Source organism: Orussus abietinus, unplaced genomic scaffold, assembly GCF_000612105.2.
Source record: "Orussus abietinus isolate OABI.00-Male unplaced genomic scaffold, Oabi_2.0 scaffold4, whole genome shotgun sequence".
NCBI lineage: Eukaryota > Metazoa > Arthropoda > Insecta > Hymenoptera > Orussidae > Orussus > Orussus abietinus.
In genome coordinates this window covers 2,406,040-2,428,747 of record NW_019396014.1, presented here as the reverse complement: position 1 = coordinate 2,428,747, position 22,708 = coordinate 2,406,040, and the positions used below count along the sequence as shown (strand labels likewise).

General features: G+C 47.0%; 3 protein-coding genes across 10 annotated transcripts; 2 read left to right on the top strand and 1 right to left on the bottom strand.

The window, feature by feature from the left end:
- Positions 1-35: 35 nt before the first annotated feature.
- Positions 36-6,428, top strand: LOC105695793 (coiled-coil domain-containing protein 6). The gene is made up of 6 exons (XM_012417714.2): positions 36-464; positions 1,288-1,828; positions 1,946-2,081; positions 2,153-2,280; positions 2,364-2,473; positions 2,565-6,428. Exons 1-6 carry the CDS (start codon positions 243-245, stop codon positions 2,709-2,711), a joined length of 1,284 nt encoding a protein of 427 aa, XP_012273137.1. The 5' UTR covers positions 36-242; the 3' UTR covers positions 2,712-6,428.
- Positions 6,429-6,521: 93 nt separating this feature from the next.
- Positions 6,522-7,788, bottom strand: LOC105695794 (tail-anchored protein insertion receptor WRB). Its single transcript, XM_012417715.2, has 5 exons — positions 7,672-7,788; positions 7,364-7,445; positions 7,075-7,240; positions 6,924-6,991; positions 6,522-6,842 (listed from the first exon to the last, which is right to left on the bottom strand). Exons 2-5 carry the CDS (start codon positions 7,433-7,435, stop codon positions 6,651-6,653), a joined length of 498 nt encoding a protein of 165 aa, XP_012273138.1. The 5' UTR covers positions 7,436-7,445; positions 7,672-7,788; the 3' UTR covers positions 6,522-6,650.
- Positions 7,789-8,307: 519 nt separating this feature from the next.
- On the top strand, positions 8,308-21,165 carry LOC105695738 (titin). 8 transcript variants are annotated; one of them, XM_023434597.1, is made up of 11 exons: positions 12,052-12,375; positions 12,650-12,801; positions 12,886-12,949; positions 13,026-13,261; positions 13,357-13,669; positions 18,498-18,888; positions 19,190-19,519; positions 19,681-19,739; positions 20,115-20,281; positions 20,585-20,747; positions 20,866-21,165. In XM_023434597.1, exons 1-11 carry the CDS (start codon positions 12,277-12,279, stop codon positions 20,920-20,922), a joined length of 2,031 nt encoding a protein of 676 aa, XP_023290365.1. In that variant the 5' UTR covers positions 12,052-12,276; the 3' UTR covers positions 20,923-21,165. The 8 variants fall into 8 exon arrangements, 7 of the variants coding, with proteins under 7 accessions (XP_012273025.1, XP_012273026.1, XP_012273030.1 ...); XR_002762408.1 differs by lacking the exons at positions 19,681-19,739; positions 20,866-21,165 and having other exon boundaries at positions 20,585-20,726; XM_012417602.2 differs by lacking the exons at positions 12,052-12,375; positions 18,498-18,888; positions 19,190-19,519; ... (2 more) ...; positions 20,585-20,747; positions 20,866-21,165 and adding an exon at positions 8,308-8,940 and having other exon boundaries at positions 13,357-18,126.
- The last annotated feature ends 1,543 nt before the right edge of the window (positions 21,166-22,708 follow it).

The following is a 22,708-nucleotide window of genomic DNA, read 5'->3' as shown; positions in this document are numbered from 1 at the left end:
CTTTCGAAGCAGTTGGTGGACGATCAAACAGCTGATCCATCTCGGTCGAAAGAGAAGCACATGTTCCGTGCGGCAAGTGAGCGCTCGTAAATTCTGGTTTTCCGGGATAAGTAATGCGCCCGCAGTGAGTCTGCGAGAACTAGGCATCAGGACACGCACCGACTCGCACAATTCGGGAGGTTACGTGACATGAAATAGTCGCATCAGCTCGAGATTTCGCTGGAATCCTTCGGCCGAGGAAAATGGCTGACCGCGACAGCGCGTCCGAGAGCGACTCGAGCTCGATCGACGGAGGCCCGATCATGATGCCACCCTCGCCGGTTACGAGGGAGCAACTTCAGAAGAGGATCGAGTCTCTGCAGCAGCAGAACCGCGTCCTCAAGGTCGAGTTGGAGACCTACAAGCTGCGCGTCAAGGCTCTGCAGGAAGAGAACCGCGGACTTCGCCAAGCCTCTGTCATCATTGTAAGGCCAACGGCTTTTCTCTTGCTCCAGTTACGGAGGACCTAACCTATTAGACTAGGTCGGGGGCGATCCACGCCTTTTCGGGAAATAACTCTTCTTACTTAAATCCGATTTGAAAAGAGCTTTGAGCCTATCACTTGCGTGACCTTTTATGGCCAATGGTTACACCGCTAGAGCCTGTGTCGATTGCAGCACAAAGATCAGCTTGTTTCTTTTTCATATAAATTTCTGTGGATATTGTCATGCGTTGGATAAGTACGTTTTAATTCGGGGTGGAATAAGCCGGGTATCGAGGCCCTTTGTGAGAAGTACCATAAGTCGTCTCGAGAGCATATTTCGTTATTGAAGGATATCTCGAAGACACGTTCTTATTTCCTTTGACGTTTTTAAGTGCGAATCGTATAGACCTGGTGCGAGATTTGGTCCAATTTTTGTTGTTGCTATCCAAGCCACTCGTGTCGCATCTATTAAGTAACGGTGGTCGAAGCAATATATATGTTGGTACAACTGATAACGGTTCTGCCAATATCAAAGTCAAAGCGAAAATATTCTGTGATAAATTAATGCCGTGTATTCAGATCAAAGTGAACAATGGTTTAAATTTCGATCTTATAGCATTCTAAAGTCCAATCGTGCAATTCAAGTAATGATTAGTTATCATGGGTATGAAATGAGGTTGCATTAAAGCAATATTTAGGGAATTAGATTATTTTCTGTTTATTTCCTATTGACATCATTTTGTAAAAAGTGCAATATTTGAGTTGCTAGTTAACATGCAAGCAACTCGTTTGCTTAATGTATATAATTTTGTTCCATCTCGCAGCAAGCAAAGGCTGAACAAGAAGAGGAGTACATCAGTAACACGCTGCTGAAAAAGATTCAGGCTCTGAAAAAGGAGAAAGAAACGTTAGCTCACCATTACGAACAAGAAGAGGAATGCCTAACGAACGACTTATCCCGCAAGCTGAATCAGTTACGTCAAGAGAAATGTCGTTTGGAGCAGACACTGGAGCAAGAACAAGAGTGCCTGGTGAACAAGCTGATGCGAAAAATCGAGAAACTCGAAGCAGAAACTTTAGCGAAGCAGAGCAACTTGGAGCAGTTGCGCAGAGAGAAAGTAGAGTTGGAGAATACTCTCGAGCAGGAACAAGAGGCATTGGTTAACAAATTATGGAAAAGAATGGATAAATTGGAAGCTGAGAAGAGAATGCTTCAAATTAAGCTCGACCAGCCCGTATCCGATCCTACTTCTCCACGAGAGATCAACAATGGAGATACTGCCACCAACTTAAGTACGCACATTCAGACTCTGCGAAGCGAAGTGGCAAGATTGAGGCATACTTTGCTTATCTCGCAGCAAGAACGTACGTTGCTTTCCTTTCCCTTGGTATCGATTATTTACTAATAGTTAAGATGGCTCAAATGAAAGTAAAAAATGTAGCTTCCGAAAAAAATATGTAAGAAGCTCTTTGTCGTCACAGATACTGAGAAGATGCAGCGGTATGTAAACGAGGAGAAGCACATTCGCGAAGAGAATTTGAGACTTCAGAGAAAGTTGCAGCTCGAGGTGGAACGACGCGAGGCACTCTGTCGACATCTTTCGGAATCAGAATCCAGGTAAATACTCGAACGTTCGGCTGTCCGTGCTTAATAGCAAATTTTCGTAAATCTCGTTTTTATCCATATAGCCTAGAAATGGAGGAAGAACGTCATTACAACGAGATCGTAATGTCCGGCGGCAACATACGAAACCGCACCGTTTCCAGTCCGGTGCCTTACAACCCGTCACCCAGTTCTTCCAGACCTCTCAGTCCAGGTACCGCGATACACCTCTCGAGGCACTTCCACTCTATCAATTCGATTGGGTCATTTGACGTATCGGACGCGCTTATTTTTCAGGCATAAATATAGTCGGTTCGACATCACGCGAGAACTTCAACGCCAATCGATGTTACGCTTGCGGTCAACTGATAACGCTGCCATTTTCCGGCTCGTCGCCTCCATCAGGAGTAAATGTTCTTCATTACTTTAAGACTCTTAGGAATCAAGTACCCGTAGTGAAATAGAAGAGGAGTTTAATACGTCCCCTTTCCTATCCAGGGTCACGTCGTGGCGGCCTCGGGCAGGCGCACGTCCGACAGATTCGTCAAGCCGGCGATTCCGCCGACCATTGTCAGCCCCGGGCCAACCTTGCAAAACACCTCGGCAAACACCGGCGGCTCGCCCATGGACATCACCAAGGCGTAATCACGAGGCGAACGCGATCAACTACGTCAGGCCCCGTTTCGTTGTTTTCGATTGCGAACGGCCGCCCGGGCCGCGCTTGCTCTCATCGATCCTCGACCGAGACGCCGGCTGAGAGAGCGTGGCCGCGTCGACCTTCGCGTATCGTTTCTCCCCCCGTTTTTACTTTTCTTTCTTCTTCCGATGGTGCCTCGCAAAACTTGCGTCGAGGTGGTACGTCTCCCTTGCGTTTCGAGAAAAAGGGACGAAAAATGAAGATAAAAACGAAAACGGAAAAAGAAGAAAAAGAGAAAAAGAATTAAGTGCACGCAAAGCACGTTGCGTCGATTCGCCGGTGACGCGGCGTCAAGCAGTATTTACGAGAACGTCTAAATTTCCTCGGAATCCGTTCCCTTTTTTTTTTTTTCTCGGTCGTTCGTTTCCTCGTTTCGTTGGTCGTCTATTTGGAATTAGATATTAGCGGGAAGGAGAAGGCACCTCTAGAATTCGTAATTCGTGTTCGCTCTTCGGCTCCGCCGAGCCTCGTTCGGAGAGATCCTCGGCGAGCGGAGAGACGACGTTGCGTTGCATTTCTCATTTTATCCTAACCGTAGTTGTACGTTTTGATAGTGATATTCTCTCGTTGGAAGGGGGCCGCTTCGCATTCCTCGTTAATCCGCCCTAATCGGGAGCGCGTAGAAGCGGGGCTGTGTCCGTTTATCTTTTTTTACCATTTTTTTTTTCTTTTTTAATGCCCGGGTGATGGTTACTCGACTTATCGATCCGAGGGTTCTTTTCGTTGCGAGAGGGGGAGGTGTATTGTTGGGAATTCATTGCATTTTACTCCGTGCAGTTATTCGTTGTTGGTAGGGGAGAATTTTCGAAGCTCTCGGAAGAGCTTTTGCGTGGTCGTGTCTCGCACGCGGACCTGGGTACCTACTTGGAGTAGCTTTTGTGCACGAGTCAAGACGTTAATCGACCGTTCGACGCTTCGTTGGTCGTTGATCGAGGACGGAGCGTCTTCGGGGATATTTTAACGAAGGGAGATCGGTTCGTGTGAAACTATTTCAAATAGATACCCGGGGGTTGGGAGATGTCCTGGTCGATCCATCCAGTTGGCCCACTCAGTATACGAGATCGATAAAATTCTGCACGCGAAATGACTTTACGTCACGTTTGATACGCTTTAAAAAAGAAAAAGAAAAAGGACTCTTAGCGTCGGAACGCCCGAGCCCAGCCCTCGGGGCCCGAGGAGCGAGACACGGTGTTTAAGGACTAATAAACGATTCGTGATATCCGCTTAATCGTTACGGGAAGGGAACTAGGCGAATTCGCGGTTCGGGGGGCGAGCGGGAGCTCGCTAAAAAAAAAAAAAGTGGGATGAAGGCGGAATTATTGTAACACGTCGCGTTTAACCTCGCAGCCGACTTTCGGTATTTCTCGAGCGAAGTCGATACATACGATTATACATATATATAAATATATATTTACGGCGACAGACCTGGGGATGTAATTGGAATAATTTCCCTCGGAGGAACCTCTCGATCGACGATCGTTGGCCTCGGCCGAGAAACGTCTTCGCTCGATTCTGCATCCGGTCGATTTCTGCAACCTTCGTCGATTATTGTGCATTAGCCGTTTAATATTCGTTGGACGCGAGTACTTGTCGGGCAAGATCGAGGTTTAATTATTCGAGGTATATAGCCAGGTCTGCATGGCGGCGCCGTTTCGCAAAGGGAGCTCGCGCGTCGACGCCAGGTCGGCCTTTGGCTCGGTGTCCTACAATTACTATAAAGAAAGACGACAGAGAGAAAGGGGAGGGATAAAAGTAACAAGTATCGGTGTGTCGCTTGCGCCTTCCATATATTATTCTAACGTTAAACATTGAGTACGGTAAAGAGGAGCACGTCGATGCTCCGACTTGGAGAGCGAAAACGCAACGTGTCACCGTTATCGATAATTTATGTTCGAGTCCAGTTCGTCCGTGTCCTTTCGACGTTCGAATATGTAGTTTTCCACGTCTGGAATAATTTCCATCATCGAAAGAAAGAGAGAAAGGGGCAGGCCCGACGTGCTACTATTTACCGTATCTTCGACTACTTGGTAACGATATAACGAAATACATATGAATACATGAAATATATATATATATATTAAAACACTTTGGATGTTAGGTTAAAAATATATATATATATTTTTTTCTTTCTTGTTTCGAAGGGTCGCCTAATTAGTGTGGTTAGTCGTGAGGTAGAGTCGCATCAAGGTGGGAGCAACGTCGAGAGTTCTAGGTGCAGCGGAGCCTACACCTCCGCACCGTCGACCATCTCCGAAAGCGCGCAAAGCTTTATTTTCTAACGGCGAATTCTAGCGACGGCTTCGCGCCGTTTAACGATCCTTTCACGTGGAACCCCACGTCACGGTGTAACGTATCAACGGACGCTTCTTCGCCGGTCTAAAAGCGCGCAAAATCGGGACTCCCGCTCGGAGGGATCTCCCGTTCTTGGACGATTCCGTGTTCCGAGGTTTTCTGTAAAACCACCCCGTGGAACCTGTGAAAACGTAAGAATTTCTGGAATGACCTAAGGGACGCGTTAGGAAATTTTCGTATAGGGAATATTGCGAGGCGTACTATAGGTGATCGACCGTTCCTGAGGGAACGGCGAGATATCCACACTGCCGGGTAGTCGTTTCCCAGGTTTTCAGTTTCTTCGTATTTACCTGGGATTTTTAACAGGGGAAAGCGTGCCGGTCTCTCTATTTCACTTGTACTATGACGATTTTGTATGGGAATACTTGGGTAATTTCTCCGTTTTCGGTAATCCGGATCGGTGGTAGTAGTCGGTATCGATGTAGCCTCAATGTGCATGGGATGAGAGAGTATACCGGGGAACAAGCCATAGCTACTAGATGTGTTAAGGTGTCGTTTAATGTCTGTAATCGTCACGGTAACGATGTAACGGTGAACTGCAGAAATTGGATATGTAATTCTTAACGATTAGTCCAGAATTACCCCCTGAGAGGCATCGAGCTTTCCCGTTCTTCGAGTCTTTGGGGGGCTCGAATTTTCTGCATCGGTTACTCCGCGAAGGCCTTTTTATCGTTCGACGACGGGCACGAGATTGGAGTAACGGAAAATATCGGACTAGGAAATTATACGACGACCAGGCCTTCTTCTTTTTGGATGTCTCGGTCCCTTCAAATTGTTCTCGCGTAGCTACTTTCGGAGTCGTGACGTCAGTAGCTCGACCGTAATTTTCAGAAGTGTCTTTTGACATAGATGGTACATGCTGCGGATGGTTCTAGCGTTTAGCTCCGATTGAACTTTATGTCGTTCAGCAAAGGGTCGTTGCGAAGGGGTACAGGGCGAAGGCCGGTGGTGTAAGACGCGTTCATGCAAGTAACGACAACGCTTGTAGTCTGTTGACACGTCCGAGCATCGTTTAGAGTATCGGGGAAAGACTTGCATCCCGCGTGCCTCGATTCTTTTTGTTATACAAGGACACGGATATGTCCGACTTTGCGCGGTACGTAATTCCCGGGTAAGCGTTGTATTATGTTGTACGGATACTCCGCGCGCGCGGAGGCACGACAAAAGGACACGCGCGATACGAGTTTTGTTGAGCCGTCTAAGTGATTACTTATTAACAATTATAATTATTATATGCAAATACGTTTCTCAATTACATATGATGTATTTTACTCGTGCTTTTGACGCAATACACACCCATTCTTTTGCTACTACACCGATGAGCTTCGAAGATTATTTGGCACTGCTCAAAAATGCATCTCGGCCTTCCCCCCAAAGATTCGGCTACAAAGTTTGTTTTGCTTTTTTTTTTTTCCCATGGAATTTAAACAGCGAATTTGTTCTTTACAAATTTATTTCTTATAACACGTTAATTTACTATATACAAGTTAAAAAAAATTGGTGGGTTATTCATCCTCGTGTCGTAGTTTTTAATATTAGGATTTATCCTTTTGTTTGATAGTCGATACGACTAGCCTTGTAATGATAACCCAAGTAAGAAGGGATATGGCACCCTCTTGCGAGCAGGGCCATTTGAAGAAGCCTTCGAGCGGCCACAGCGTTCCTTTTGGTAGGACAATGACAGGTGAACTGCGGTAGAAATACAGCAGGGTCATCGTCGTAAGTTCCTATACAGTTAAAAATTAATTGTGGAATTACATTCAACACTGATTATTTTATTTTTTAAACAAATGGAAAATTGTACTTACATTAAGTACTTTAAATGCAAAATTGACGGTGAGCCTTGTCTTCACTTTAGAAGAGAATCGTAAGTTCACTAGAAATTAATTTAAACGATTATCATTACATTTATATATTCGTATTCGAATTTATTTTTCTTAATTTTTACAAAGGACATACTATTCATCTTTAATTCCTCTTCCAATTTGTTATACTTTCTTTGTAATTTAGCATATTTTGAAAATTCATCTACCATCGAGATGCCGGCTAGTTCTCGTTTTAAAGCGTACAGTTCGGCACGTAGAGACTGATCCACTTTGACTCCAGAGAACAGCTGTGTCATTATCTAAGTGACATTTAAATACGACTTATTAAAATAGATATTAAGAAAATAAACGAGGCCACGTTTGGGCAGGGACACGATTAAATAAAATTGTGGGCACAGGATGCACCGCATAAATCAACTTACGTATCTTATCGTAATCGGGGCCACATAGCCCAAAAAGCAATTCACAGTCGAAACCAAAAGTAGGACGCTCATCCTGTCGGTTCTGTAAATAGTTTAAGAACAAGATTAACGGAGTCAACGAATTTTAATACGTTTTACCTTGTCGATATTTTAAAATTGATTAAACATTTCAAAAGTAACTTAATTGAAATCCCTGGAAACGTGACATTAGTTCTTTTTAAAATATTTTCCTAAAATGGGGTTACATTGACATTACATAAATTCAACTAATATAATTATACGCGTTACGCAATTTTATAAATGCTCACCCTATTCGTTTGTTTCGTGCTTTTATTTATTATCTTTTCGCAGCGATCTCGGGAATACAAAAAATACGGTAAGCCTCAGCAGGCCCCGAAAATTTGAACGCACGATTTCAAGCCGAGGTAGAGAGTAACGAAGAGCGAACATCGTCCATGTTTCGCAGCTATCGACGAATTTCGGCCACCTAGTGGCCGCGCGAGAAAACTATTTCCGTGCTGCCATCTCGCGAGGTTCCGTCGAGTCGGATCTACTTTTCGCTATCTTGAATTTCCCTGCAGAGGACGATACGTGCCGTGGACGGCTATCGCTACCGAGGTCGGGAAGGGTAAGAAGTTCATAACTTTGCGAAAATAAATTACACGTCCTTTCGTCCGGCCCGGAACGTCGACGCGAGGTCTCAAGGATTGCCATTGAATGAGAAAAAAAAAAAAAAAGTCGACGGCCGTGGGACGTCGAGAGTGCGAAAAGAGCACATTTTTCGGGACGTTCGGAGCGTAATTCTAACTTCGGCAGAGAGACGTCGCGGACAGTTTCGGTTCCTCGGATAATTCAAGACATCGGCGGAGGCGTCGCAAGGGACCAACGACCGAAGAAACCTGCGGGGGGTGGGACGGGGAAACCGGAAAACGAGGAAAAATCGCATTTATACGTGCCACGAAACTTAATTCTAACTTCGGAGGATCGTAACTCCGCGAAAGAAATAGTCCCGGTCCCACGCGTGGCGAGGAATCTTGGCCCGAGGTTCCACGAGAGATTAACGTCCGAAAAGAAAGAAAAAAAAAGGATTCATCGTCGCCGTACCTCGCGGACCCTCCGCGTCTCCGGGAATTCCGCAAACGGGGTCATCGATTCGTCATCTTCCCCGAAATGTCAGCTATTTTGGATGATCCACCGGCCGAGGTCTCCTTCCAATTTCGAGAAAAGACCCTCCTTCTCCCATCGGGCATTTCGCGACTCCGCCGAGCCTTGACCACCGGGTTCACCCTGAGCGCGAGGCCGGTCGACGCGGACCCCGGAGTCCGCGGAATCGCGAGATCGAGGCTCGATCTAAATAGATCGATCAGTAAATAGATCGAGCCCGCCGCGGTCTAGGCGGGGCGGGGATATTTGTGGCCAGGGACCGATCGCCTTTGGCAGAGCATTTCGTGACACCGTTTCGCGTCGCGCAGCCCCGGTCGCCCCGGTCCGCGATCAGTGCGCCGTTCCCCTCCCGGCCGAATGCTCTGAGAGCCTCTCCGTCGGTCCACGCCTAGCCGATCGTCGCTCCGTCCCCGGCAAGTATCCGAGTTCGCCGAAGTGAGTGCGCGGGTGCCCGAGGGTGGTTCGCGTCCACGTAACCACGAGCAGAAGCGCCGTCTCGCCACGAGGTCCGGCGCTTCCGAGCTACCGGGCGCGAAGGTGGCTCCGGAATCGCCGGTTCGTTAAGCGCTCCTCGCCGCCAAGTCGGCGTAACTTGGGAATTCGACGGGGAGACCCGAGGCCGGTTTTTCAAATTGGCCTCGAACCCTCCATTTGGGGTACGGCGGTGTTTTGCTTTCAGGGGAGGAACGATCTCCGTTTGCGGAATATCTTAAGCTCGCGTTTTTTCGGATTGGCCTCGAACCCTCGATTTGGGGTACGGCGGTATTTTGCTTTCAGGGGGGGCACGATCTCCGTTTGCGGAATATCTTAAGTCCGCGTTTTTTCGGATTGGCCTCGAACCCTCGATTTGGGGTACGGCGGTGTTTTGCTTTCAGGGGGGGCACGATCTCCGTTTGCGGAATATCTTAAGCTCGCGTTTTTTTGGATTGGCCTCGAACCGTCGATTTGGGGTACGACGGTGTTTTGCTTTCAGGGGGGCACGATCTCCGTTTGCGGAATATCTTAAGCCAGCGTTTTTTCAAATTGGCCTCGAACCCTCGATTTGGGGTACGGCGGTGTTTTGCTTTCAGGGGGGCACGATCTCCGTTTGCGGAATATCTTAAGTCCGCGTTTTTTCGGATTGGCCTCGAACCCTCGATTTGGGGTACGACGGTGTTTTGCTTTCAGGGGGGGCACGATCTCCGTTTGGTCGTCCCCTTGGCTTTCGCTCGCAAAGGGAAATCAGGAGATCGCGTTAATTCTGACGAGGGAAAATTCATGAAATTTGAGAAAAATTAGCACGCGGGGCTGGAGCTTAGGAACCGAGGCAGGACAAGGGGGTGCGTTCACGTAACGCCCGGACTTATGGGCGAATAAAAATACCGCCTCGTTACGAAATAAGGCGATTTGGATCGGACACCTTCCGCTTGACCTGGTCGGGGTGATGTTCGAGACTAGTTTAGTGTCGAGCGTAACACGGTTTATGAGGCTTTCGTAGGTGTGAAGTTTCCTTGAAACGGACCTTCGTGAAATGTAAGATTAATTTGAAATTCGGGAATATATATTAGTACCCGTCCCGTGGTCGCGAGGGAAAAATATGTTTGCTCCTGCTTCAACGGACGTGTTTTTGTCGATTTTGCGGTATTCCTGGCTATCTTGGAAAAACTGGTCATCCGGTGATGAATTCTGAAAGAAAAAAATTAAGTTCTCGGAGCCGTGACTTTCTGCCCCCAAAGTCGGGACACCCCTCTTTCGCCGGAAAATCTCCGGAATCTTGGCACTGCCGGGGGAAGATATTTTTATAAAAATGTTGGCTCCCCGACGGGGTTAAAAAAAATCCGGCGTGAAAGGTCTCAGTGCTCCGCAAACGAGAACGCGTTCGTAAACTCCTCCCGAAAAGCCCCGAATTCTTGCGGAGTTGTTGGCGAAGGTAATGGAGTATTGGAAACACTTTACGGATCTCGACTTGACCGTAACGGGAATTAAATCTTAAGAATAGTGATCGCCGATGTAGGGTAACTTTCTGTCTTGCCTAATATGTTAATTTCACCGCGCGCCCTCGCGAGTTTAAATTTGCACGTCGCGGAAGGAAAGCGAAGAGGAATTCTCAGCTCGACGGGACGGTGGGTCTATTGACGAGGCTCTTGTCTATTGACATTTTTACGTTGCTTCTTGCGGCATCGACACGAGGTCGAAAGGGTGAAAGAGCTCTAGCTGCGATCTCGAGATCGTCTTTCGTCATATTATTTACTCTCCTTGAGCTGCCATAAGTTCCAATGAATAAAGAGCGACATGGACCGATGCTGAATATACTTCGAAGGTGATAGTTAAACGATTTTATACATGCGTACAGCTATCGAGGAACTTTTAGCCTTCGCTTGAGGAACGCAAACGGCGTCGCTCCGTGTCCCTCTTCGGACGATCGATTTGAACGGAATATTTTTTTTTTTACCAAACGGACGAATTTTAATTGAATTTTATTTGACTCGCTTCTTTGGACTTAGGCAATGCTTTTTAAGCAGACTATTCATTTAATTTACCTACCTCCCATTTTCCTCCATTTAGGCAATTGAGTCCTCGCTAATCGATCCTCGTTAGATTTGTACAAACATATGAGTAAATAATGACTGACTTGGCGTAATGCCAGAATTTCGCTTGGGACAAATACTTCCCGTTTGGTCGGTCAATTAACTCGGGGCTTGTTAATTTTCACTAAAATCGGACACCCCCCGATGAGCAAATAATTATTCATTTCCAGGAGTGTCGACCTTTGGAGTGGCCCAAATAGGGTCTTTTAGCCAGCCACCTGGTCGAGTAATTAGTTCCCATTAAATCCGCACCCAGGTACGCGGAATAATTATTAACTTGGAGCCATGCCGGTTTTCTGATTGCTCTAAATAGTTTCCCTGGGTGAGCTCCAAATTCGGAGCCGTCAACAGAGAATTTCCAAAATGATTTCGTCGCGTCCGATCCTTCCGTTTCCATGCTACATTTACACCCTCTGCGTCCTCCCCGGGTTTCGCCTGTATAGAAGTATTTACCCCAGAAATCTAATTCAAGTGTAGCAATTACGTAACGAATGAAGACGATCCATGCGATACGTAGTTCTCCGAGACCTGATGCACTTCGTCGTCAATGAGTTTCTAAGTCTCGGCAATTACCTCGAGCTCTAATCGCGAGTTGTCTTCGGTGTCTGCAAAGAATACCGAAATTCTGAGTCAAAGAGAGAACCGAAGACATCGTTCACGAAACGTGTCCATCCTCTATACGTTCCAAATGGATACAGTTGCTCATCGGACTTCGGTCATTTTTAGACCGGTATGCTTAATTTTAGCCAATCCGTACTGAAAATTACCCTTCTAAATTTGAATACGGCAGAAGTAAACACGTTTGACGCGACAGATATTAAGCTCTTTTCCCGAAGAGCATGTGCCAAATAATCGAATTTAGAAAGTACCGAAGAAAACAAAATATTTAGCGTCTGCATCAGTTCCTGGCTGCAGCGTTTATCGCTGAAACTCGATATCAGGTTCATGTAAGAGAACGACGCCATATTAACGAAGTAACTTTGCACGGGAGGTCCTACATTTCTTTTACATTTAATTAATAATTTATTTGTGAGCATCGCCCCACACCGCCCGCGTTGCAAAATATTACAAGTGCGAAATCCATCTTCCCATCCGGCTATTAAATTCGTTATAATTATCCCCGCTTGCCCTCGCCACTAATGCTTGTAGTAATTAGCTGTCATTTCTAGATGTAGATGCAATATGGCGATTGAGATAAAGTTCACAAAGTTCGACAACACGCCATGGGGCTTTCGACTGGCGGGCGGCAGTGACTTTCCGCAGCCATTGACTGTCATTAGAGTAGGTATTCGTAATTCCCCATGGTTCACCGTAAAGTTGGTTGCGACCCTTCAATCAATTTCATCGAGAAAACCAGCCGACCCAAACCAAAAAGCATGAAAGGCCCTTCCTTGGAGACGAAGATTACCGCCGTTTCGATAAGAACCTCTGCAACGTAACGACAAGTTCCATTGACAACCCTGAAGAAGAATGACCGAATTTTTATGTGCTCACCTGTTTGTATTCCTCGATATCGCTATGCTGTCTGGTTTAATATATATATTCTTTAATTCAGGTGTCCGAGGGAAGTCTTGCGGAATGTATGGGATTAAAAGTTGGTGACGTGGTGGTGAGATTGAACGATCAGTCCGTATGTGGATTGACCCACGGCCAAGCCCACGAGGCCCTCATTTTGGCAGGAAATAATTTTGTTCTTGGTGTTCACAGGTGAGAAAAATTTAATTATGAAATTTAATTAAGAATGGAATTACCGTAAAAAATACGGTTACGAGAATATTTAATACGTTTCAGAGCTGGTGAAACAAACGGGCTCAACGGTATATCCGAAGACAACATCGTGCCTTACACCATTCCCGTGAGTAGAGCATAACTCGAAAATTTTGTTGAATCGATTAAACGGAGTTATCCGAATTCATCGTTGGTTGCTGCAGCTCGAGGAACTGCAACCCATCTTTCCAGAGGAAATACTGAAGCCAAAAACACCGGAACCGCCGGAAGAGGAAAAGGAAGAAGCCAAGGAAGCTCCGGAAGAGCAGGAACAGCGTCAAGAAGAGGCCGAAAAGTCAAACGGACCTCCTGGCGATCCTAGTCAGGACCTGACGGACGAACAAATAGCTCAGTTAATCCTCGAAGAAGAGGAACTCCTGTCCGACAAGGGTCTCTTAGGGTAAGAGTATCTAAATTCCTAGGAAACGCTGAAAAAAGCGGTAATAAAAGCGAAGTAAAGATGTAAAAGATTCTGAAACGCTTAATCGTGGACAGAGTGAACTTCAAGAAGCTGAGACCGCGAGCGCCTCTCCTGAAGGAGTCGAAGGTCTTCCAGGAATTGCAGAAAATCGCGGTGGCGGAGCCACCTCGGGTCCAGGAGCTGAAGAGGACCACGACTTTCCTGCAGAAACCGCAGCGACCCGTGCCAGGACCCAAGAAGAAGGAGTCGGAGCCCGAGTCCACGGAGTCCTACAAAGTGGTGATCAGGAAGCAGCAGAAGAAGAGCGTCACCGAGCGTCTCCTGGAGAAGGGACTTCTGGGTCCCAGGGATTTATCAAAGTCCCCGGAATCCGAGGCCAGATCCGAGGTAAAGATGTATGTTCCCGGGCCTAAGGTCGGCCAGCCAAAACCTGTACAGGATCACGAGTCGCCGACGCGATCATCGCTCGAGTCATCGAACACGCTCGAAAACGAAACAGAGGACCCACGTACCCTCAACGACGAATCTACGAGCCCCTTCGCATCCAATGAAAACTTCCCGCGATTCGAGGACCCTGACCTAATCCTGGACCTCGAGGATCCCGAAGAGTCCTTCGATCTCGAGGATCCGAAAATCTCCTCGACACCCACTGACATCGAAATACCCTATGAATTTAACGACCCTGCAGAGTTCCGCCGACTCCAGGATCCCGTCGACCCCTTCGTTCCCGGTGAATCCGAAAATTTTATGGAATTTATTTCTCTCGTAGATCCATCGGAATCTGACCGTTTCTCATCTCAGGACATTGTAGGAACTATTGGGGAAATATCGAGCGTAGAGTCAAAAGAAGTCGCAAAGGTGCCCTGTATCGAGGAACTGTCGATCGTCAAAGGGACTCGTTATCTTCGTCGGAAGGGTCGTTATCTGGAGAATTACATTTTCGGGAAAAGGAACCAATCCAGGACACCTCGGGAGACCGCGAGAGGTTCCAGACTCTACCTCAGAGGTCGCTATTTTGAAAAGTGCCTGAACGAGAGCAAGCATTCTCTGTTGGATGCAAATTCTGAACCTAAATCTACCGCGTTGATTCGTAGATCAAAATCCGGGTCTCTGAGAGAATTTTGCGACGATACGTGGGTAGGGAAAGCACTGAAATTCGTCTCTAAAAACGTTGAAGCATTGTTCTCATCGAAAACCAAAGACAAGGCATCCAGGAGACTGTACTACAAAGCTCGCTATTTCGAGAGATTTGTTTTGAGAAGACAGAGTAGCTCATTTGCCGAAGATGGAACCAAGAAGGGTAGAAGGCAGAGTTTGGTTCCAAGACCTCATTACGTCCAGGGAATTATACGAAAGAGTTGGACTTCGGGTCTTCCATTTGGATTGGAAGACTTCCTCAAAAGTGGAACCAGCCTTCTGGATGCCGTGTCCCTGAAACTCTTCAGCAGTGGCGTTCGGTCGAATTATTTGTTCACGGAATGTGGGAGCTATGATCAGTCCGGAACAACCAGAGGTTCTTCCGATTTTGGAAATGCCATTAAACCTAGAAGACAGAGCCTGGTCCAGAGACCCCACTATGTACAGGAAATCCTGCGCAAGAGCTTCTCTTTCAAGGCCGGACCCGAGAAAGATGTTTCTTGTCAGAAAAATAATGCTCAAACTCTGAAGAGGGGCTCGGTGCCGTTAATAAGTACCGGAGACCCAAATAAAAATAAAAGACACAGTTTGGTTCAAAGACCTCATTATGTTCAGGAAATTATTCTTAAGGGTCTTTCTCTAAAGGACGAGGCTGAACAAGATGGCTCCGAGAAAGAAAGCGAAGCTGGCTTTCCGAAACACGGATCGGAGCCGATTATAAATACCGTTGACGTCATTAAAAGTAAGAGGCACAGCCTGGTTCAGAGACCTCATTATGTTCAGGAAATTGTTCTTAAGAGCCTCTCTCTGAAAAGCGAACCCGAACAAGATGGCTCCAGAAAGCAGAGTGAAGTTCAAGCCTCGAAAATGGATTCAGCGGTAGATACCGGTGACGCGAATAAAATTAAAAGACACAGCCTGGTTCAAAAGCCCCATTACGTTCAGGAGATTATCCGCAAGAGTCTTTGTTCCAAAAGTGAGGTGGAAGAAGAAAATTTAACCAAAGAAAAAGAAACCGAGAGTCCCAGAAAGGAATCGGTATCGGCAAGTGGTACCGAAAACGCGCTCAAAACGAAAGAACAAAATTTGGTTCAAAGTTGTAACATTGAGGAGAATATTCAAGAAAGTATTGCCTCTAAGGATGGGCCAACCGAAGGTGGTTTTACTCCCGGAAATCGGACTCAAGCTTTGAAAAGAAATTCAGTTTCCTCGGTGGACTCGGAAAATGCAGGGAAGCCTAGAAAACGTAGCTTGGTCCCCAGACCTCACTACGTCCAAGAAATAATTCGCAAAGAGTTCTTGCCGAAGAGCAAACCCGTTCAATATTGCACGATCGAGGGAGCGAAGGCTCAGAATTTGAAGAGAGGTTCAATTTCCGAGGAGAAAAACAGAAGTAGAAGGGCGAGTCTGGTACCAAGGCCTCACTACGTCCAGGAGATGATCCGCCACTTTTGGGTGTCTGGTCTTCGTTCTATGGGTCTGGGATCAGCGGATACCGACGATACCAGGGTCACACACGATAAATTATCTGCGAAAGCCGATCAATGTGCAAATTATCTGCCAGAGTCCTTTGTGGCTTCAGAATTTCGAAGTAACGATTCCTATCCCCAGAAGCCGGAGAACGGTTTCGAGTCGGTCAAGAAATTCATATCTTCGGAAATATTTCACAGAGGCGAAAGAAGGTTCTTTAAAAAGCGGGGAGAATCCGACAGCTTTTTCGGGGGCACCGTTTCTAATTTTTTGAAAAACCTGACAGGTAGAGTTGTCGAAGGCAGGACCACGGTGGGCAAAAAGAAGGCCTACGACGATTCCCTTCAGGACAACGTCAATCGCAGGATGTCGTTCGTTCCTACCGTCATTTACGAGGAGTTGACGAACAGAATTGGGGTTGATTTCACTAGACTGTTTGTCTATGCTTTTGTGCCCAGTACGTCGATCGTTCTATTGTACATGTACAGGGAGTGAACGTGGAGGGATACTTTGTTGAAATCTTTTGGCTCGTGCAGCTCGATGTTTGTTCAATCTTATTCGGAGACAGGGGATTTCATCGACTTGCCCAGACACTTGCCATGAAATGTCGAAAGTTCCAATAATCGTCATGACTTTGAAGCCTTTTCAGACATAGTCAGAATTATTTTCAAATTCCGGGGAACCGATTACAGTAGATCATCCGAAAAGTTTTGCCGGTTTCTGCATACTTCAAAGTTCACCTATAAAATGACAGAACTTATGTTCAGGGTACATATACAGTCTTATTACATCCATTTATCACTAATCCTCGTAATTCTGTTTAGATCGTAATAGGCGTCATTCATCCTCATCCTAGGATGACCGTAACAGACGGTAGATCATGGATCATCCGTAAACGCACAAAAAGCCACTCTTAAATAGCCGGCTATATAACGAACAATGACACGTTTTATCGGTACCTCGGTCATTGTCGCATGTGTCACGGGCAAAGTGGTAATACAAGAGTAGCGATAGAGATTTAGTTTGTAGTTTCGGCTATAAGCGTTGACTTTTGCAAAAATCTCGAATTATGCCCTTGTGGAACCCGTATTTGTATATTCGTTCTTGCGATGCATGTACTTACAAAATGTTTTAACAATTCATGTGACTCGTAGACCACGTGTGTGCAAGATGGCCCCTCGTATTAATAAAATATTTATTGTCCAATGTTTAAGATTTAAGCCGTGAAGAATATCCACAGGTGGAAGATGGACGTATGTGTATGTATAACAAACTTTGTACATGGGACCCGCGGATGCACAGGATTTACGGTAGTCAACATCGGTTGAGGGTAATCTAGGATCAAATGTGTGTCCAAATGACATGTGTCGACATCGAGAAAAATTATTGTTTATAGATTGGAGTACTTATCGGAAATTTTCGTTTAGTGTGAAAAATCTGACATTGTCGAAACGTCCCGAAATAACGTATTCCAAACTTGGAGGTATCAGCACTTCGATTAAATGACATATTTCTCATCCTTGTATATCCACTGTCACTGTATCGTTATTTAATTAATTCATTCCGGAGAGTGTTCCTAATATCGCGTCCGCCATGTATTGTGAATTACATTTATATGTTACAAACTCCTAATTTCCTTGAAAAAAAAAAAAAAAAAATAACTGTGACGTACAGAATTGGTACCCTGCGTACATGTATACATCGTCAATATGTAGAAATATTAATTCTTGTACTAAGTGTATCTCTGTAATTTCACCCTTTCCATAAGGGCGGGTTTATCGACTTCATTGTCCATACCCTTTCAAGAGAGGAGAAATTCCTAAATTATTCTTGTAAATAGTCAGCGCTTAGGTGGATAATAATAACTGACGGAAATTTTCTTTTGCGACAGAAAAATGCGAAACACGAGACAAAGCGGGACTAATTTCCGAAACGTGTCCTCGGCTTGCACGAAGACAACGCATGCGTGGAATGAGATAATCTAGTTGGTAGCTGTCGTAATAGGAATGTTATGCGAGCACAATGGTAGCAACATTCGATCAGGCTGAACGTTCCGATAACCCACGTCGGAAAAGTGTACGGTGTGCAGGAATTTATCTAAAATGGCGAAGCAAAGCGTCCTTGTTCACGTCGATTGCCGCCGAGTGTATTTGAGAGATAATACGGCCGACAGGAATATTTATTAACTGTCGTAACGGAATTGTTATGCGGAAATAAAGCTGGCACATGTAGACCGACATGCAAGCTAACTTTTAACCCTCGCCGGTAAAAAAGTAGCATATAGGAACTCATTTAAACTGGAGAACATCCCGACGTGTCCCATCCTCGTGCCATTACGTCGCCACGCCGCGCACAGAGATTCGTTAATTGAAATTAAAAAAAATTAACACGAGGAAGGTCGAAGATTTTAACATCTCTAAAAACCGCCATCTTTCTCATCGTCACGGAAATTAATATTTCGGGGGAAACTGATATCGTGACCGATTTGAATTAAGGTTGATTTAATTTTCGAAGATTTTAGTTACCTTCTCTGTGCAAAGCGTGATATCATACTTTAGAGAGCTTTGGGTAAATAATGAAAAATCGGTTTCTTTTTCAAAACTGGCAGAAGGTCACCCCAGCCCCAACTCCGGAACCATCGAAACCCGATTCGGATTTGGAATCGAAGGTCGAAGAAGTTGTCGAAATAACCGAAGAGCAACAGGAGGAAGAAGAGGACACGATGGGCAAGAAAACCGTCGTTTTCGAGGAATACGTGGAGGAGAAGTACTGCGAGAAACGAGAGTCGCCCCAAGTCGACAAGGAGAAAATCCGGGAATTGGTGTCGACGGAGATCAGCCTGGAGAAGCAATTGGAGAACGTTCAGAACCAGCTGATGGCCCTGAAACAATTACCCAGCGAGATCGAGAACCACCTCAGGATCGTTTCGGAGCAGTTGTATAAAATAATGGAGCTGAGCGGTGTTCAGAACGGAAGTAGGATCGACGCGGGTCGATCAGGTATACTCCAGTAGAAGTAATCGTTTTTTTTTAAACAATTGTACTCGTTATAAAGTTTTCTATTAAGGGGATTGTATGCAACGAAAAGAGAAAAACGAAATAACCAAACTCGATGAAGATATTGGATAATTTTTATTTTGTATTTTTGTAACCTTCGCACCTCTCGCCCTGTAAGAAGAACTTCCGCCGTGGAAAAGAATATTTTGGGAGAAGCGTGGATGTAACTTAGGGTCCTGAAAATTCTGAAATTTGCATACAACGAGGACATCTGTACGTTTTCAAATGTGTTGGTGTCCCCTAGACCAATGGCAGACGGTGACGGAGGAGACCAAAACGGAAACTCGGAGGCAAGAAGAAGTCCGGGAGGCCGAAACGCTCGTCGAGGAAGACGTCGAAGAGGCGATAGAGGAGACTCGGACTTGGAGCCGGATCGGCAGTTCCGAGGAACGTCTTTTGGAGAACGAGATCCCGGAGATCGTCGAGCCCGAGCAGGATCGCCTGTCGGAGCCCCAGGAGCTGGAAATCCAGGTGAAGGGTTCCGACGAGGAGGGAAGCAGGGTGAAGAAGTTCATCGTCTCTTACGAGTCTCAGGTCATCGGGTCCAGGACGGCGAGTCCTGCGATTTCGGACAGTAAGTATCGAGCCTTCCCATATTTAATAACGCCCCAAATCGGAATATTTTCCAAACATAAATTGCTACACGTGAAAATGATTAATCGCGCCGGCAAGCGCCAGGAAGTACGCAACTCTAAGAGGATGTCTCACTAAAATGTGCGGTGCGGTGTATTTTAGGAAGTTTTGAACCAGATCCAAACCTGGCACCAAGAGACCAAGTTATTCAGGAATTAAAGGTACCGAGGGGTAATCAAGACGTTATCCGAATGGTTTTTTATCTCTTCGGCATGTTTTCCTCCCGTTTCAGGATTCCCCGCCTGCGAAGTGTCTACATTTGTTAGATTTTGTCCCGAATAATTTTTTTTTTTCCCGAAAAATAAATTAGATCTCTTAAAAAATAACCGCACGAACGAGGAAAGAAGATCGGTGCATCTTGTCACGAGACGTTTCTTTCCAAGAGCCCATCACTGGTTGGCATTGTTCGCACGTGATCCCCGAAGAAGACGCCGTGGTCTTGCACGAATTACTATGTACCGCAATTGCAAGTGGATCGGTCTCGATGACTCGATTACTCCTCGTTTGTCATCTAACGGACTCGAATGATTTTCCAGCACAAGAAGAAAGGCAGGAAACCCTCTCAGGAATTGTGGCCGCAGGCTAGGCAGCTCGAGCTGACTCAAGGCAGGAGATGGAGATGTCCCAATGACTTTTTCAACGACGAGATGATCGCCGAGGTCTTGTCATCGCAGGCAGAAGTCATCCGTGGCAGGACGCTGGGGTACAAAAATACCGAGGATAATTTAAAACGGCCGGAGTTCGTTTTATTTCCGCGTCTCGTCTCGTCTCGATCGGGGCTAATCTCGTGAACGGCAGGAAAGGATTTAACGAGCCAATAATTAGCGGGTTTAATTCTAGCCTAACAAAAGTAGATACCTGTTTGCGAAATGACGATCGCGACATTGACCGATCGGGGATCGATCGCGTTCGACGAGGTCGGCTCTTCCTGCGGTTTCGAAATATCGGCCTCCCTCGCCCGCGAGGCGTATAAATAATTTCTCTAATTATACCGCTTCTTTTTCAGGGTCAACTTCAAGAAGTTCGAGAAGACCCACCTGCCCAACTACGACCACCTGATGAACTCGAGCGTCTACAAGATGATTCACAAGATGGAAAAGGAGCCCTCGAAGGGGATTCCCGCGAGGCCGCCGAAAGTTAACGCCGCCGAAGACATCCTCGAACGAGTGGTAATCCAATAGAATCGATTTATCCTCGGGAGCTTTCTCGTTGAAATATCCAGGAAGGCCGACGATTTACGGCCGAATTATTCGCCTAATGGACCCTATCTCTGATTATCCGTTTCAGAAGTCCCCGGCGTTGAGCGTGACCGACGATGCGAGCAACCGAAGCGTCAGCCATTAATAATATTACTCGATATCGTAAATTTATGGAATAAACCGAGCTAGAATTTAACGAGAAAAATCTTAGCGCAAATGGGTCCGATTTTCCTCATGCGAAAAAACCTGAGGGGCTTTTGTAAGTCGGACCACGAGGTGCGCGTAGGTGACCCAAGAACCGAGGTCGAGGTCGGGACATGCGACGGAACGTATTCGACTAATTGTAAAAGCGTGTACACGAAAAGTGAATAAAAATATTGTGCCGAAATTCCGCTCTTCATTTCGTACGCTTCGGTTGGTAAATCGAAAAGGAGGATTGCCAAGTCACAGCTTCCATTGCGTGTTTCTAATCGGGCGTGCTAACCGCGCGGAAATGGCTTGGACTCTTTCCGAGTCGTAAATCCGTCCACCTTTTAGGATCCACGGATCGCGGATCCTGTATCGACAGCGGCCTAACGACGAACATCCGGTTGTGCTTTTAGCCCAGGGACCGGCAGCGAAGCTCGGTCTCGGTTTGACGTAACTCGCGTCGGACATTGCTAATTTTAAGCATTCGGTTTCGGTCCCACGGAGAGGAGCGCGCCTATTTCCTAGGGCGCGTTTTCCGTCCGCATACACGGACGAATGCGAGCATCGATCATCGGCGATGCGTCTCGGCGAAAGTGCAGCTCCCGATAATTTCTCGCGACTCCACCGAGTCGACGGGGAGTTATCGATACGCGGTAATCGAAGACGAACGACCCCCGATCGATCCGGAATTTCATTCGGGATGGTTTTATCGGCCGACCGTCCGCGTCATTGGACGAATTGAAAGAATATCGATAGTTGGCCTCGGACCCGGACCGACTTGAATTTCACACCTCGGGACGCGTTCACGGTTTCTTTCTCCGACGCTGCTTTCACGGTCGGAGGGAGGAGATCGGATTCCGGAGAAACTCCGAATTTCTCTACGAGTGGATCTCCTCGGCTCGTTGATTACGCATCACATATACGTCGGGTATTTACATACCGGGTTCTCGGGATACGGGAAAGCATTTACGTTCGGAGGATCCGTTTCCGGATAGGAGAAATTCTTCCCCGATGACCGACTGTCGAGATCCGTCTCGATAACCCGAATCGAGGCGGACGCGTCGATGAGTCGGACAAATCGAGTTAGGGCGATAGAGAAGAGTACACGGGAGCATCCCGGAACGCGGCGGTGGGATCGAGTCGCGTGGAGAAGCTCCAAAGGGTCCGGGACCGTCTGCGGGGATTCGGAGCAGCCCGGAGCGGTCCGGCTCCCTCGGGCCCCTCGCCTCGCCGCGAACCCGTGACGTTACCCTGGAGCAATTTATGTAAAGCACTCCGGGGATGATTCACGAACTAGTCGACGCTCTCGTGACCGCCACGGGCGAGGAATGCGGTCGGCCGCAGAGGGCCAAAACGGGGGGCTTATGGCGTCGTTGGGTGGGCTACGTGGGGCACGCGCCGGTCAAGGAGAGGTCACGCTCGACGGATCCGGTACGACGTCGAGGAGGCGACGGTCGATCCGGCACGAGGAATCGGGGAGAGAGGCGAGAGCCATTGTCCTTTCGTTCCGACTCTCGTCGTCGAGGGACCCCTCGAGGACGAGCATCGGGAAGCCCCCGTGGAATCGAACCGAAACGCCGAACCCCATACCGCGAACCGGTGCACCGAGCGTCGCGATGCGTCGGCGCGCCTAGGAGGAAGAGGAACGGGCCCCTCTCGGACCCCTCTCGGGCCCCTCTCGGACCCCTCTCGGGCCTCTCTTGGGTCGAAAGAGGGGGCAGACCGTCCCGGCCCGATCCATG